General features: G+C 36.6%; 1 protein-coding gene across 1 annotated transcript in view; it reads left to right on the top strand.

The window, feature by feature from the left end:
- AXDND1 (axonemal dynein light chain domain containing 1) overlaps window positions 1-17,471 on the top strand; it is a 72,906-nt gene that overhangs the window by 26,520 nt on the left and 28,915 nt on the right. The window contains exons 12-19 of the mRNA XM_068985783.1: window positions 2,691-2,792; window positions 3,635-3,798; window positions 5,188-5,263; window positions 7,345-7,579; window positions 9,122-9,323; window positions 10,103-10,196; window positions 13,253-13,449; window positions 14,443-14,539. Coding sequence (XP_068841884.1) covers window positions 2,691-2,792; window positions 3,635-3,798; window positions 5,188-5,263; window positions 7,345-7,579; window positions 9,122-9,323; window positions 10,103-10,196; window positions 13,253-13,449; window positions 14,443-14,539 — 1,167 coding nt within the window. The remainder of the gene's footprint in view (window positions 1-2,690; window positions 2,793-3,634; window positions 3,799-5,187; window positions 5,264-7,344; window positions 7,580-9,121; window positions 9,324-10,102; window positions 10,197-13,252; window positions 13,450-14,442; window positions 14,540-17,471) is intronic.

Below are 17,471 nucleotides of genomic sequence, written 5' to 3' on the forward strand. Positions count from 1 at the left end.
TAGGGAAAGTGGTTCTTTTTTTTTAATGATTTAACTGTATTACGATCACTGGATAAGTCACTTTGGTTCTATTATTTAATACTTTGGTACCCAAGATGACAACTGAATTGAAATATAGCAGCCTGTCGACAATGACAAGATGCTATAGGAAAGTATTATGGCAACGTCCCACAATACAGTATTCAGTGTTTCCTGGTTGATTGCCTAATGTCACATCTGGAAATTACAATATTAACAGAAAATTATGACCCTAAACACATTGAAAATGTTGTCCTACTTTCCTCTGGAATAGTCGGATCTCATCTCTGACATGAAAGTTCTATTCTGATGCAGAACTTTAAAAGAGACATTGATATGTCCAGAGAAACAATTGTGACAGTAAATATATGATATAAGAAACAAACCTGTAAAAGAAACACACTCACAGTTAGAATAAACTAGTGGTTACCAGTGAGGAGAGCGAAAGGGGGAGGGCCAAGGTAGGGGAAGGGAATTGAAGCATGAACCACTATAGATAGAAAAATAAGCCACAGCTCAGTTCAGTCGCTCAGTCGTGTCCGACTCTCTGCGACCTCATAAATCGCAGCACGCCAGGCCTCCCTGTCCATCACCAACTCCTGGAGTTCACTCAAACTCACGTCCATCGAGTCGGTGATGCCATCCAGCCATCTCATCCTCTGTCGTCCCCTTCTTCTCCTGCCCCCAGTCCCTCCCAGCATCAGAATCTTTTCCAATGAGTCAACACTTCGCATGAGGTGGCCAAAGTACTGGAGTTTCAGCTTCAGCATCATTCCTTCCAAAGAACACCTACTACTGATCTCCTTTGGAATGGACTGGTTGGAACCACAAGGATATATCATATAGCACAAAGAATATTGTCAATATTTTATAATAACTACAAATGGAATATAACCTTTAAAAATTGTCAGTCACTATTGTACACCTGAAACATGTAATATACATCAGTTCAGTTCAGTTCAGTAGCTCAGTTGTGTCCGACTCTTGGTGACCCCATGGACTGCAGCATTCCAGGCTCCCTGTCTATCACCAACTCCCGGAGTTCACTCAAACTTGTGTCCATTGAGTCGGTGATGCCATCCAACCGTCTCATCCTGTCGCCCCCTTCTCCTCCAGCCTTCAGTCTTTCCCAGGATCAGGGTCTCAATTATACTTTAATTTAAAAGAAAAAAGAAACAAATCTGGGAACTAGTATGTTCAGTGGGAGAAAAAAAACAAGGGAGTTACCTCATCTAGAAGTATTTAAACAGTAGAGAACTTGACCACTGGTAAGAGATTCCTATAGAAGAATACCTTGAACTAGTGGGGTTTTGTATTAGATCATCATGCTTGCTCCTTGGAAGAATAGGTATGACAAACCTAGACAGTGTATTAAAAAGCAGAGACATTGGTTTGCCAACAAAGGTCTGGCAAGTCAAAGCAATGGTTTTTCCAGTAGTCATGTATGAATGTGAGAGTTGGACCATAAAGAAGGCTGAGGGCCGAAGAATTGATGCTTTCGAACTGTGGTGCTGGAGAAGACTTTTGGAGAGTCCCTTGGACTGCAAGGAGATCAAACCAGTCAATCCTAAAGGAAATCAACCCTGAATGTTCATTGAAGGACTGATGCTGAAACTGAAGCTCCAATACTTTGGCCACCTGATGTGAAAAACTGACTCATTTAAAAAGACCCTGATGCTGGGAAAAACTGAGGGCAAAAGGAAAGCAGGGGGTGACAGAGGATGAGATGGTTGGATGGCATCACTGACTCAATGGACATGAGTTTGAGCAAACTCAGAAAGATAGTGATGGACAGAGAAGCCTGGTGTGCTGCAGTTCATGGGGTTGCAGAGTCAGACACAACTTAAGTGACTGAACAAGAACAATAGGAAATAACAGCTATAATGTCAACTCCCTGAAAATAAGGACTATGTCTCTTGTTTACCATCATATACACAGTATCTTGAATAGTCAGTTATTCATTGAATGACTATAATTGATTTAGTATATCAGTGGTTCTCAAATGTGACCCCCTTGGAGGTCCATAAGACTCTTCATGAGGTCAAAAGGAGTTTCATTGTAACACTGTTGATATTTGCCTTTTCTCATTCTCATGTGAATGTATAGTGGATTTTTCTTGAAGCTACATGGTTTGGGATATTACAACAGATTGAATTCAAAAACAAATGAAAATACAGCCGTATTCTATTAAGGAAACGCTAAAGAGATTTGTAAAATGTGAAATTGTATGTTCTTTTCAAGTTTTTGTTTTAGAAAACATAGTTATTTTTAAGAAAAAACTTAAAAATACAATGGGTTTATTAATGTTTATGTGAATTAACAAATGTATATTTTAAATAATTTCAGTTAATTTCCAAAGCAATAAATAGCAGTATATATAATCCATGTAAATAAAAGCTCTTTGGTGTTCTCAGTAATTTTTAAAAGTGTAAAGGAGTTTTGAGATAAAATCGTTTGAGAGACTCTGCTGTATACCATGTTCAATTTGGTTCCAGTTCAGTAGTTTAAGAAAACATGGATTTGTGATTCAAATTAGTTCATGATTTAAAAAAGAAGTTGTCATCGATTAATGATTCAATGAAAAATTGATATGTGAAACTGGTTTGGGTTTAATAAGTTACAATGGTTTGTTAATGTTTTAGGTTCCTAATTTTAGTACTTTCTAAAAATAGGTAATTGAAAGAAATAAAGTCCTGTTGGCTAAAAGACTTTACCTCAATGAAAAAAGCTGGAATAATTATACTAAGCATTTCATCGTACTGCTATCATCTAAGGTAAAGCTCAATTCACTTGAGTCATGGAAAAAGAGACTTCACCTATTGAGGGTTGAAACTGCAAGAAGCCTTTGTTAGTTTATAGACTAAATTTTAAATATAGTTTATATTTGTGCTTTATTGGGGGCAGAATGAAAAACCTAAGGAAAAGTGAATAAAGGCTGCTCTTTTTATTTGTCTTCTGATTCGAGCAGTTTGAATAATTTATCTAAGTTAACACTGCAGATGTTACTTACAGAGTTATAGTGCTTAAAACAAAAGTGTTCATTGAAATAATTGGATTATTGATGTATTCTATACAATTTGATGGGCAAATTCAGTGAGCACATTTGGTTGCAAAGAAAGGAAGTGGCATTTAGTATGTTTCTAGAGTTAAATCATTTACACTAGTCATTTCATTTAATTCTTACAACAATCCTGTGAGATATATATTAGGGTCTTTATTTTTTGGAAAAGAAAAATTAATCTGAAATTAAATAATATCCCCCAAGCCAATAAATAACTAGGATTTACATTTGGTTCTGTTTAACTTTGAAATTCCTTTTTTTTCAAATGTACTGCCCAGCCTGCCAAGTCCTGTGAGGAAACTGGGCTCATATTGCAATGGAAAAAAAATCTTGATTCTAATTTTTTTTTTTTTTACCGTGGAAAAATTCACCACCAAAGGGACTATATAATAGCGTCACTGATATTTTGAAAGAGGAATATCTGTTCAATTTTTTGATCCATTTTCTATGAATGTCTCTAGTATTAACAGTATTAATAATGGCCTGGTGCATGCTAGTAAGTATTTGTTACATGGATAAATGAGTAAGTGGTTCAATTCTGTGCATTTTATCTAGGACACTTCAGACCTTGCACTATTGCAGAAGTTGACACAGAAATGGAGAAATTTAGTGAATAAATTTCAACAGGAAGTGGAGCGAAATGAAGAGGCAACAAGGGAGAGACTGCAAAGTGTTAAGGATGGCCTTGTCAAATGGCAGCAGTTCTTCAGAAATAATACGTGGGTCTTCCAAGAATCTTGTTTTTCTGATTATATGACATCATGTTTGATAATTCAGTCTAGATCTTTCTCTCGTTATATCTCATTTCTCTTTTACCTTGTAATTACTCTGACATTGATTTTGGTGAGGTAACCAGCTGGCCTTACAAGGGCACAATCCTTCTAGGAGCTTGAATGGTCTTACATCATATTGATCATACTGATCCTTGTACCAAACTGCTGCTGCTTCCGTTGAAATCCAACTCTTTTTCTTTTCTTTACTCTCTTTTTAAAATCAACTTAATGTCTATTGGCACACTTCATATGTGGATTCATCTGCAAATTCTGTAGCATAGTGCATGTGCAGAGAAGTGGAATCAATGACTGGCAGTTATTAGGAGGTTGGTTTTGATTGGATATCATACTTTGTAACAGAACTTTGATAATGGAAGAAGCTGCCTATAAAGTAGTTAAGTGGAGGCTGGTTGATTAAATCATAGCCAAGGTTAGTGGGAATCAAGGAAATGGCAACCCACTCCAGTATTCTGGCCTGGAGAATCCCATGGACGGAGGAGCCTGGCAGGCTACAGTCCACGGGGTCACGAAGGGTTGGACACAATTGAGTGACTTCACTTTTTCATTTTTCATACTTTAAATGCAGGCTGGACTCAGTGTTTTCTAAAGTTTTTTTTTTTTTTAACTTTAAGATGCTTTGTCTGTTGAGGAAACACATTTAGGTACTATTTCCATGTCAAACTGAGAAGAGTAGTTTCAGTTTTTCATATCCTCTAAGAGGTGTTCCAGTTAGTAGATTGGGAAGTGGCAGCAGAAGCTGGTGTATATCCAGGCTGGTTGCTGCTGCCGTTGGGCACCTTCTGCTTGTTGACTGTCAGCTGGGAGAGGAGCACAGTTGGCAATGGCTTTCTTCTCCTTTCTCCTCAGGAAGGACTTTATCAAGAGCTTTCTTCTTGTGAGGCTTCAAAATATACTAAAGGAAACACTTTTTAATTTTTTAACCGGAAGTTGGGGCTCCTGACCTAAATGTTGAGTCTTAATTATTCTTTAGGTTTCCTTTCTCTTTATATATTGCTTTGGCCACTGTGTTCAGCAGGAATTATTCCTATGATGACCTAATTTTGGATGTTGAGGACCCAGAGGCTACCCTTTTAATACTGCCATGGCTTCTGACCCTGTAACTTGCTTCCTCAGGTCTGATTATATTCTGAATTTATATTGTATTTGTAAATTTTAAAATGAATGCCTGTGAGGGAGAGGCTGAACCTGGAAGGCATTTGGGAAAATCATTAGGGAGAAGTAGATTATTAATTGTTATATTATGTGTGGATTCACGATTTTCTTTGTTTATATCTTGCCCTGAGACCACACTCTCGCTCTTTTTCCTTCTTTCAGTGAAAAAGACATTTTATCTTCCCATAAACAAAAGACACTTGAATCAGTCATTCCAGACTTCAAGCAGTGGCTGATGGTAAGACTTTCTAGTAAACAACTTGGTAATCAAAATGCTGTTTGCAAACTTGTTACTTCTTACCTACAACTGAATCATATCTCATCCTTTAAAAATGCCATACTAGGTTTTATGAATGACAAGGAAAACATTAAAACTACAGAGGCTTTAAAAAAATACTCTTTAATATTCTGTTCTCAGTTCTGTTTTTTAGATTTTGGGGTCAAAGTTAGGTTGTCAGTAAAAAGATTAGGAAAAGATACTTGGGTGGCAATTAAGATAGTTCTGATTCTCTCATCTAATTGTCAGACATAAGCAACATCTGTGCCTCTCATGTACCTGGCTTTTGTCTTAAGGACACATTGGACTTTAAAAATTAATAACATCTTTTTAAAACCTGTGGTAAAATATACATAACATAAACTTACCATTTACATCATTTTTATGTACAGGTCAGTAGCCTTAAGTACATTCCTTTTGTTGTGCAACCATCACCTCCATCCATGTCCAGAACTTTTTCATCTTCCTGAACTGAAATTCTTCCTATTAAACAGTAACTTCCCATTTCCTCCTCCCTCCAGCCCCTGGCAACCGCCATTCTACTTTGTCTTTATAAATTGACTACTCTAGGCACCTCATATAAATGAAATCATGTAGAATTAATCCTTTTGTGACTGACTTACTCTCTTCAGCATAATTCCCACAAGGTTTATCCAACATTGCAGTATTTATCAGAATTTGCTGCTTTCTTAAGGTTGAATAATATTCCATTGTATATATAGAACACACTTTGTTTATTAATAATGTCTTTTTAAAGTAATGTTTTCAAACTTTGAAAATAGGCTTCATTTTGCTAGTCAAACTGCTATCCTGTTACAGTAGTCTGGTAAGGGAAAATACAATATTCAGTCCAGTTCAGTCGCTTAATTGTGTCCAACTCTTTGCGACCCCATGGATCACAGCACGCCAGGCCTCCCTGTCCATCACCAACTCCTGGAGTCCACCCAAACCCATGTCCATTGAGTCGGTGATGCCATCCAACCATCTTATCCTCTGTCATCCCCTTCTCCTCCTGCCCTCAATCTTTCCCAGCGTCAGGGTCTTTTCAAATGAGTCAGCTGTTTGCATCAGGTGGGCAAAGAATTCCTCCAAATGTTAACATCAAACTCATGACCTAATGAAATCTCATCCAATCCCAAGAAACCATTTTCTTTTCTTTTGGAATGATTTGAGCAGAATTGAAAATGTTTGTTGTCATACATACAATATAGTTAGTTTAGTGACTTATTTTTTTTTAATGTTCATCTCTTTGACATTGCATAGATAAAACTGAAAAAATCATTCTTCTTTTTTTTAGTAGGAATAGTAGTAATTTTCATTCATTAACTTGTCAGGCTGAAGGTGCTTTCCATATGTTATTATACTTTTTCTTCATGGTATCCACCTGATGCAGGTTCTGTAATCCCCCATCTTCCAGATGTGGAAATTGAAGATTAGAAATGTTAAGCAACTTGCCTTAGTTACCTATAAATGGTAAATGGCTGAGTCTGTCTCTTAATTGCTCTGCTACAATGCTTTCCAATACTGGTTGCTAATAAGTGTGGATGATTTGTTTACATTATCTGAGTCTTGAAATAATGGCAAACTTTATATATAAATTGTAACTTATTTTTTCCACAAATACTTAATTTATATGTCAGGTATATCACTTGTACTTTGGGTTAAACAAACGAAAACTTATACATTCTAGGAACTTTCCCAGTATAGTGGGGATCATATAAACAGAAATATTACATCCTTATCAAAGCAAATAGTGATTATACATGCTCAGCTCTCTGAGGCTTAATTGCCTCTCACTAATATTTTTACCTACATAGGACAGAATATAATTATTTCTTCCTGGTAAACTATGGGTTATCTTGTACAATATCAAAATTAATTTAAATTCATTGTAATTTTAAAAATAGAATGTATGTCATATGAGGAAATGATATGACGAATAAGATATATAACTCCAAAATATTGGGAGTCACCTGAGTAGACTTTGATGAAATCATTAGTGAATAATGTACTAATTTCCTCGTCCCCTTTTCACTCTCCAGATGTTGATTGAAGACAGAGACAAATTTTCTGGGGATCTTCTAGTGTCAAAATATGATTCTCTCAAGATTATTAAACAGTTACAGGAAAACTGGACAGATATTGGGCTTGGGATATTTGGTCGCCATAAAAGTATGGAGGGAAATATACCACCAGAGCAGAAGCTCATGGAGGAAATTTTGAAAAATATAGCAAGACTCTACAAAGAATTTGAAATAAGAATAAATGGGGATAATGGTAAGGAAAAAACCGATGGTAATGATAATTAGATGGCTTGACAGTATAAAGCATTTTAATACTAATTATTAGTTTCAATACAATTAATATTGAAAATCAAAATAATACATTTAGTTTTAAAAATCAAGCAAAATAAAGCATTGAGTATCACTTTATTAAGATATAATTCATTACAATGCATCTATTTAAATATACCATTTGATAAGTTTAATGTGGCTCAGATGGTAAAGCATCTACCTGCAATGCAGGAGACCCACATTTGCTCCCTGGATCGGAAAGATCCCCTGGAGAAGGAAATGGCAACCAACTCCAGTACTGGCCTGGAAAATCCTGTGGACAGAGGAGCCTGGTAGGCTACAGTCCATGGGGTTGCAAAGAGTTGGACAGGACTGAGCGACTGACTTCACTTTCACTTTCAGTGTATTCATAGACATGTGCAATGAGGTAGTAAGTCATTTATTAACAAGTCATTTTGAAAACTCCTAAAAGATTAAAGTTTACTGATGAAGGCAGTGAAAATATTTTCATCAAGGACAAGAAAAAGTTGTTTTTTGAAAAATTATTTCTCTTTATATATCTCTGAAATGGGAGTATTTTCATTTCTTATTTTGCAAATGAGTTTAGACAAAGGTAATCCCAAGGACAGAGGAGCCTGGTTGGCTACAGTCCATGGGGTTACAAGAGTCAGACACGACTAAGGGAGTAAACCACCACCAGCACCATTTGTTTGGAGAGGGTATTTTGCCGTGATGTCACAGTGAATCAATCAAAGATTAGGATCTAGACTTGGTCCTTATTCAGACCAAAACTCAGAATAGGCAATGGCAACCCACTCCAGTACTCTTGCCTGGAAAATCCCTTGGACGGAGGAGCCTGGTAGGCTGCAATCTATGGGGTCGCTAAGAGTCGGATAGGACTGAGCAACTTCACTTTCACTTTTCACTTTCATGCATTGGAGAAGGAAATGGCAACCTACTCCAGTGTTCTTGCCTGGAGAATCCCAGGGACGGCGGAGCCTGGTGGGCTGCCGTCTACGGGGTCGCAGAGTCGGACACGACTGAAGCCACTTAGCAGCAGCAGCAGCAGACCAAAACTCTATGTAAACCTGAACAGTGACCTGAAAAATGACTCAAGAACTATTATCTGTTCTTGTTTCTGTTTTAACTATCCTGTAATCATGAAGAAGCTGTTTTTCATCATTGTCTTCTTAACAGGATAACTCAGTGAATTAATGCCTTTAACAGAAACTGTAGTTCATGGTTTCTGTGTTTAATATATTTCATTGTCCACCAAGAAGATAAGACAAAGTAAAAACTATCATCAATAAAAATAGTCCATCAGTTAGAAAAGCACTGATTAGATAATTTTTATTCACTAAATATTTGTTTAGGAGCTACTTTTTGCAACATTTTCTGCTAGGCAAGCTGTAGAGTAATATGAAACTTAAAGAAGATAGGCCTCTACCCATTAGGATCTCATAATTTATTATTGAAATAGACTTATAACTACTTCTGAAAGTTAATGATTTTCTCACTTTTCCAGGTACCTCTAAAATTCTGCCAACTTTGATTAGTTCTTTTGAATTCTGTTCTTTCAAGTTGGAAAGCCTCCTGGAGTTTCCTGACCTGCTTCTCGAAGAATGGGAGGGACTTAATGAAAAAATAAATGAGATGAAGTCTCAGTTGGATTCATCATTATACATTATTGGCACTGTTCCACAGTACATAGATATGGATTCTGGCCTGTAAGTTCTCATAGCTATCTGCTGGGTAGAAAGGAGTCCCCACTTCTCAGTCCTTAGCCTCAATAATGGGTATTTGGGATCAAATGAGAAACCTTGACATCCTGTTCCTCCCAGGAAGAAAGCCATCTGACTGGGGGCTGGAGGGTGAGCGAGTCCTGGGTTCTTAACTACAGCAGTCTAGTGCAGTTTCTGCCTCACTGAGCTGGGAAGGGGAAGAACAGTAGTTTGCGTTCAAATACCATGGACTCTTGCCTTTCCTACTGACTCTTCATAAATTGTCTTGAATATGTATTTCTTCAGTTGCTGTCTGTCCTTGAAACCATGTCCAGAGGCTTTCAATATGTTATTGTTTTGTTTTAGTAATTTTACTAATTTCACCAGAGAGTGGGTCACCTTTTCTCCTCACACTGTCATGTTGGAAGTTGATCTCTTGAGAGGATTTTAAAATTCATACTTCTTACTTTGTGGCCTCACTGGCGTAGAAGTGAATGTAAAGGGTGTGAGTGTGAGTTTTTACAGTAGAGAGCTAACAGTGAATGTAAGGTCTACATTATTCACAACTGGCTACCTATGTGAGGTGAGGTTAGGAACGTTGTCAGTGGGTAGCCTTTCTACCAAATATCTTAGGGCTTTAATTCACCTTTCTCTGAATTCTCAAGCAATTGTTCACACCAAAGTTTACTAGGCCCAGCCAAATGAAACCGTTTCTTTTATCTCACATTTACTTTTATATTCTTAAGTAAGTCACTTACCTTTATTTTCCTTGCTTTTCCCTTCAGGGAACTACAAACACATATATTTAACATGATTCAACAGTGGCTTTTGAAGATAGGTGGCGAGATTAACAATGGTAACATGGACCTTCAGCGCCAAGTATGTACCTGCAGGAATTTACTAGATTGTTTTTTGCCTTGGCTGCGAGTTTTCTTCAAGGGAAAAACCAAGTCATGGCTAATTGAAGTAGGAGACTGGGAGGGCAAAATGGGAACTTGCATAATTACTCAAATGGTTTTCAGTGGATTTTTAAATGAGGTATGTTACTGTGTTTGGAATGAAGTTTCAGCAATGATCAAATGTTTTTAAGATCCAGTTATTATCCTTACTCTTTACTCAGTGTACAGGGAAGGCAATGGCACCCCACTCCAGTACTCCTGCCTGGAAAATCCCATGGACGGAGGAGCCTGGTAGGCTGCAGTCCATGGGGTCGCTACGAGTCCGATACGACTGAGCATCTTCACTTTCACTTTTCACTTTCATGCATTGGAGAAGGAAATGGCAACCCACTCCAGTATTCTTGCCTGGAGAATCCCAGGGACGGGGGAGCCTGGTGGGCTGCTGTCCATGGGGTTGCACAGAGTTGGACACGACCGAAGCGACTTAGCAGCAGTATACTGAAAAAAATTCCCTCAATAGTGTTAATCATTTTAAGGATTTATGTTGGTGCCCTTGACTGGCTGAAGGGATGACAGAAACGTGTTTCTAGGAAGAAAGACAAAATGCTACAGTACAATTGGTTTATAGTTAGAATAGGGACTTGCCCTGCCATTCTGAGGAACTGAACCTGTGGACTTCTTAACTATCACAACAAGAAGTAATAATTTCCAATGGATGTCTTAGTTTATTATATTTACTCCCACTTCCTAATCTTAATTATAATCTAAATTTACACAGGAGTCTCTTATTATAAGTAAATACAATATGCAAATATATGATGTTACAAAATTGATAAAATGAAGTTAGCTAATTTTAATATTGCTTAAATTAGGAATTTGAAAGGCAGAGATCAGCGTGTTATATGGGAATGCTACTTATGAAGCATTATATCAGTCTGTGAGCATGCTGTAAATATAGAAACACCAAGAGTTGAAGAGCAAATATGTTAAGACTGGAAATATGGATACAGGGGATCTCCAGACCCCTGAGAAATTTCCGATTTAGAACACAACCAGAAGTAAGAAGGAAAAGGGTGGGAGAGTGCCTGTCACATAGTGAGACTCAGTAAATATTTCTTTGAAGTAAGAAGGGACATTCCAACATTGCTGATGTTTTGTGGTATTGCTACATTAACACCTTCTTTGATAAGATACTCAGTTTACTATTGGGGGTTATCTCTGGGGAATCATAGTCTCAATTTTTAATATTATGGAATTCGGTTTTTATAATATAGGATTATTTAGAAAGTACCTTTATATACTTCTCTATACATCTCCATTTTGATGCTCTAAGATTATAATATAGTTAAACTGAATAGAAAACTTGCAAGATTATATATTTTTCAAGAAACTGTATATATCCATATTAATCTATATTAATTGGTGTAAGTATTTAAAAATGGAAAATTTTATCTTTATTTCACTCACCATTTATTTTTCTTTCTCATCCACTTTCTTCCAGATTTTTTTTTTTTGTTTTTTTCTTTATACCTTTAGTTCATCTAATCTGTGCTGCTTGGCAGTAAAACCGATCTTCAAAGATTTTTTATTGTGTATCTCTATTAGCAAAAAATCATTGAACAATTCATTTCTAACTTATATGTGAGACTTACTCTATTGACTTTTTTTCTACATTGTAAAATATATATGACTAGTCAAAAGGGATGAGATGGATAATATTTTAAAATTATTTTTAGTAATGATTTTTAAAAAACTGATGTGATCTAATAGGCTTCATAATTTTTTATAAGCACAGGTTAAGGTTTAGTGACAAAGCCATCTGAAGGTCTGCTTCTAAGTTCAGTTTACTTTGTTTTTTTTTTAAGGACTGTCATTGCTAAAATAATAGCTTGCAAAGAAGCAATTCAAATTGAAGAAATTCATTATAGTAAAATTTTCCATCTGCCATAATGTCAGTCAGTTGTTTTTGTAAACATTAGACAATACAGCATTACAGCATTTCTCTTTTTAAACAAAAGATTGTCAATCAATTGAAACACTTTATTTGTAAGATTTTAAAACAATGCTAAAGCTGAAACTCTAGTACTTTGGCGACCTCATGCGAAGAGTTGACTCGCTGGAAAAGACTCTGATGCTGGGAGGGATTGGGGGCAGGAGGAGAAGGGGACGACAGAGGATGAGACGGCTGGATGGCATCACGGACTCGATGGACGTGAGTCTGAGTGAACTCCGGGAGTTGGTGATGGACAGGGAGGCCTGGTGTGCTGCAGTTCATGGGGTCGCAAAGAGTCGGACACGACTTGAGCGACTGAACTGAACTGCAGCAGCAGCAGCAGAATTAGGGGAAGGGCAACTCTTCCTGCTGCTGCTGCTGCTGCTAAGTCGCTTCAGTGGTGTCCGACTGTGCGACCCCAGAGACGGCAGCCCAACAGGCTCCCTCATCCCTGGGATTCTCCAGGCAAGAACACTGGAGTGGATTGCCATTTCCTTCTCCAATGCATGAAAGTGAAAAGTGAAAGTGAAGTCGCTTACTCCTAGTGACCCCATGGACTGCAGCTTACCAGGCTCCTCCGTCCATGGGATTTTCCAGGCAACAGTACTGGAGTGGATTGCCATTTCCTTCTTCAGAGGACCTTCCTGACCCAGGGATCGAACCCGGGTCTTCTGCACTGTAGGCAGACGCTTTACCGTCTGAGCCACAAGGAAAGTCCTTAACTCTGGTCCTTACTAAATCCCATGCTGGGCTTGATTTGATTGAAGGGTTGGATTGAGTAGATTAGATTGATTAGATTGATTAGTTTGGTTTGACTGATTTAATTTGTATCAGTTCCTTACTAAAGCCTATGGGCCTCACAAAGACCTGACTCTGATCTAAGGATTTAATTGATTGGATTGGATTAATTGAACTGGATTGATTGGATTGATGTGATAGTTGATTTGTTAGAAAACAGTTCTATTTTAAACTTTATATGGTTTTTGCTGTTTGATTTATTTTATAAATGGGTCATTTATATTATAATCTTTTGTTTTTAACAGATGGATGAATTGCATATACCCATGATCCAGTGGATGGTAAATTTGCTGATTTTAATGATACCTGACTTTCCTGATCCAGACACTGTCATAAGTTTGGAGAACAGTGCTGAAAAACATGACGTAGGAATTGCCAAGTTAGAGCTAGATGCAATGGCCCTGGCAAAAAAGTTGTCCCAATATTCCAGCTATTTGAGCAGGTGAAACTATCTGGTTATTGTATTATTTCTGTTGAAAATTAAATATGACATAAAGCAGAGATAAAACACTGTAAATCAACTATACTCCAATAAAAATTGGAAAAAAAAAAAAAGCAGAGGAGAGAAGGGCAGTTAGTAGTAGCAATAAGGGATTGTTTTAAAGCCCTGAAAGAAATACTAGTTCAGTTTTTAAACTAGCTTCAACACTGTCCTGTTGGAATATGAAATTTTGGTGTTTTCTTAATTACTTTAGAATTCCTTTGAAAACAGTGTTAGCATAAGCAGAATAGGAAGTGTATATGTATGTGGGAGTGAGAAGTAAAACAAAAAAAAACAACTAACCAAACCAGCTGCATAAATAAATTGCAGTTTTGCACCTACTGTCGGGGGAGTAAGTATAATTTGCATATGTAATTCCATGCAAAATTGAATGTATACTTTTATATGTTTTACTAAACACCAACCAAAACATATTTTAAAAAAGCAAAAAGTGAGGAACTTTCCTGGTGGTCCAGTGGCTAAGACTCTGAGCTCTCATTGCCAGAGGCTTGGGTTTGATCCCTGGTCAGGAAACTAAATCCCACATGCCACAGCTAAGACCCAGTGCAGACAAATAAATTTTTTTAAAAAGAGGAAAAAAGCCTTATATCTGAAAACCTAGAAGATTCCCATCAAATAAAGAAGATGTCTATTAAACTGTACTTTATTAACTAGGAAGCTTACTGTCACTATGATGATTTCAGATTTGAGAAGTCGCTTTTACAATTTAGCCAGTTTTGCCTTCATTTCCATTCAGTGTTACCAATGGTTGAACGTGACTTGAATGGAGGGGCGGGGAGGATAGGACTGAGAAACTGAGCAAGAAGCAAATTATTCTGTGGTCAATCAGTAGCTTAATTATTACGGTAAACTTCCACTGTATTTGGACTTATAAGAGAAACCAGCAATAAAAAGGTGATGCTCTGTATGTGTGTGTGTGTGTGTGTTTTTCAGTTGTTGCGAAGAGCTGGTAGTAGCTATGGCTGTGAATAAAGCAAGTCACTTAGAAAAATATCCTGATAAGGAACTTAATGAACTGGAGAAGATGAAGGTAATAACTCTATATTCCCCTTACTTATGTTTTATTTGTTTTAAGTAGACTTTTTAGGCATAATTGCTTTACAACAAACTGCACGTATTTAAATGTGCAATTTGGTAATTTCTAAAATGTACATACACTTGTAAAATAATCACTATGATTGAGAAAGGAGCATATCCAGCAAACTCAAAGTTTCCTTGTACCCCTTTATACTCTCTCCTTCAGCCTTGTCCTATCCCAGGCAACGTCTGGTCTACTTTCTAACACCAAAGATTAGTTTTCAAGTTTTAGAGTTTATATAAATTGAATCATACAGAATATATACATTTCTTTGTCTGACTTCTTTGACGAAGCAGAATTATTTTTAGATTCACACTGCTGCTTTTATCAAAATTGCTTTTTAGTGCTGAGCAGTATCTCATTGAATGGAAATACACCATTTATCAACCATTCTTTGTTGATGAACATTTAAATTATTTCCATTTTTTATTATTACAAGAAAAGCTTCAATGGATATGCATGTACATATGCATTGCTTTCATTTGTCTTAAATAAATATCTAGAAATGGGATGGCTAGGTCATATGGCTTGTGTTTGTAGCTTTTTGAGAAACTGTCTTCTACGTTCCTGCCAGCAGTATATGAATGTTCCAGTTGTTTCGGACCCTTGCCAAAATTTGATTCGGTCAGTGATTTCAATTTTAGACATTCCAGTAAGTGGCTCGTGGTATGCCGTTGTAGTTTTAACTTGCATTTCCTTCCTGATCAGTGATGTTGAACATCTTTTCATGGGATTATTTGGCATTGCATCTCCTTTGGTGAACGGTACAAAGTTGCTAAGAGGGTAGATCTTAAAAGTTATCACAGAAAAAAAAATGTAACTATGTGAGGTAATGGATGTTAACTGAATTTGTTGTGATAATCATTTTGCAATACACACATATATCAAATCATTATATTGTACATATTAAACATATGCAGTGTTATACATCAATTATAAATCAGTAAAACTGGAAAAATGCTAAAAAAAGAAATACAGTTGTTTTATAGTTTGGTTACTGGTTACTTGATATGTTTTAAGTCATTACAAGTGAAATAAAATTAATAAACTGTTCAAGGAAAAAAGGCAAAATATCTGCTCAAATCTTTGGCCTTTTATTATTGGTTTGTTTGTTTTGTTATCATTGAATTTGAAAGTACATTATATATTCTGGATAAATGTCCTTTATCAGATGTGTGATTTAGAAATATTTTCTCTCAGTCTGTGACTTCCTTTTCTTCTCTTAACAATGTCTTTCCAAAAGGGGAACTTCTTAACTGATGAAGTTCAATCTATCATTTTTTTTCTTTTATGGGTCTTCTTTTGGTATTGTTATCTAAGAAAAATTTTGTATAGTAACATCTGAAGATTTATAGTTTTAAGCTTTGTGGGTTCAGATTTGTGACCCATTTTTTTCTTTTCTGGTGTCAGATATGGGTTGAAGTTCACTTTTTTGGCATTTGGATATCCAGTTGTTTAGCACCATGTGTTGAAAAAACTACCCTTTCTCTATTCAGAAGCCTTTTCATCTTTCTTAAAAATCTGGAGGGAGGGCACAGCAGCCCACTCTAGTGTTCTTGCCCAGAGAATCCCCATGGACAGGGGAGCCTGGCAGGCTACAGTCCGTGGGGTCCCAGAGAGTCAGACACGACTGAGCGACTAAGCACAGCACGTTGATCGTATATATGGATATTATTCTGGATATTCTACTGTGTTCTGTTGATCTGTGTGTCAACATTGTCACCATTATCAAACTGTTTTGATTACTGTAGTTTTATAATGTTCTGAGATTAGTAATGTAAATCCTCCAAATTTGTTCTTTTTCAAGATTTCCCAAGCTATTCTAGGTCCTTTGCTTTCCATATGTGAAGTTTTTAGAATTAGCTTATCAATGTTTCCAAAGAAACCTGTTGGGATTTTTCTTATGATTACATTTTATCTATTGATTAATTTGTGGAGAACTGACATCCTAACAGTATTGAGTCTTTGGGCCTGTGAAGATTGTATATCTCTTCATTTACTTAAGTTCTTTATTTCTTTCAGGAAAGCTTTGTAGTTTTCAGTATATAGGTCTTTGTAAGGTTTATTCCTATGTATTTTATATTTCGGTACTGTTGCAAATTATATTATTCTGTAATTTCAATTTCTCATTATTCTTTTGTAACAGGATTATCACTGATTTTAAAAAATTTTGATTTTATTGGTGTATAGTTGATTTACAATGTTGTGTTAGTTTCAGGTATACAACAAAGTGGTTCAGTTACACATATACATGTAGTCATTCTTTTTAGTGTTTATTTATTTATTTTTGGCTGTGCTGGGTCCGTGTTGCTGCACACACAAGCTTTCTCTAGCCGTGGAGAGCAAGAGCTACTCTTCCTTGTTGTGCACAGACTTCTCATTGTGGTGGCTTCTCTTGTTGCAGAGCTCAGATACCAGGCATGCAGGATTCAGTAGTTGTGGTGCCATGGACTCAGTTGCTCCGTGACACATGAGATCTTCCCAGATCAGGGACTGAACCCATGTCCCCTGCATTGGCAGACAGATTCTTATCCACTGGACCACCAGGAAGTCCCTATTCATTCCTTTTTAGATTATTTTTTCTTATAGGTAATCACAGAATATTGAGTAGAGTTCCCTGTGCTCTATAGGATGTCCTTGTTCATTATCTATCTTGAATATAATAGTTTGGGTATGTTCATCCCAAGCTGTCGATTTATCCCTTCCCCCCATGTTTTCCCCTTTGGTAATCATAAGCTTGTTTTTGATATCTGTAAGACTTTCTGTTTTGTAAAAGTTCATTTGTATCATTTTTAAAGAATGATTAAAAAAATTTTTTTATTAGATTCCACATGTGAGTGATATATTTATCATTCTCTGTCTGGCTTCACTTAGTATGCTAATC

Source organism: Capricornis sumatraensis, chromosome 14 (genome assembly GCF_032405125.1).
Source record: "Capricornis sumatraensis isolate serow.1 chromosome 14, serow.2, whole genome shotgun sequence".
Taxonomy (NCBI): Eukaryota; Metazoa; Chordata; class Mammalia; order Artiodactyla; family Bovidae; genus Capricornis; species Capricornis sumatraensis.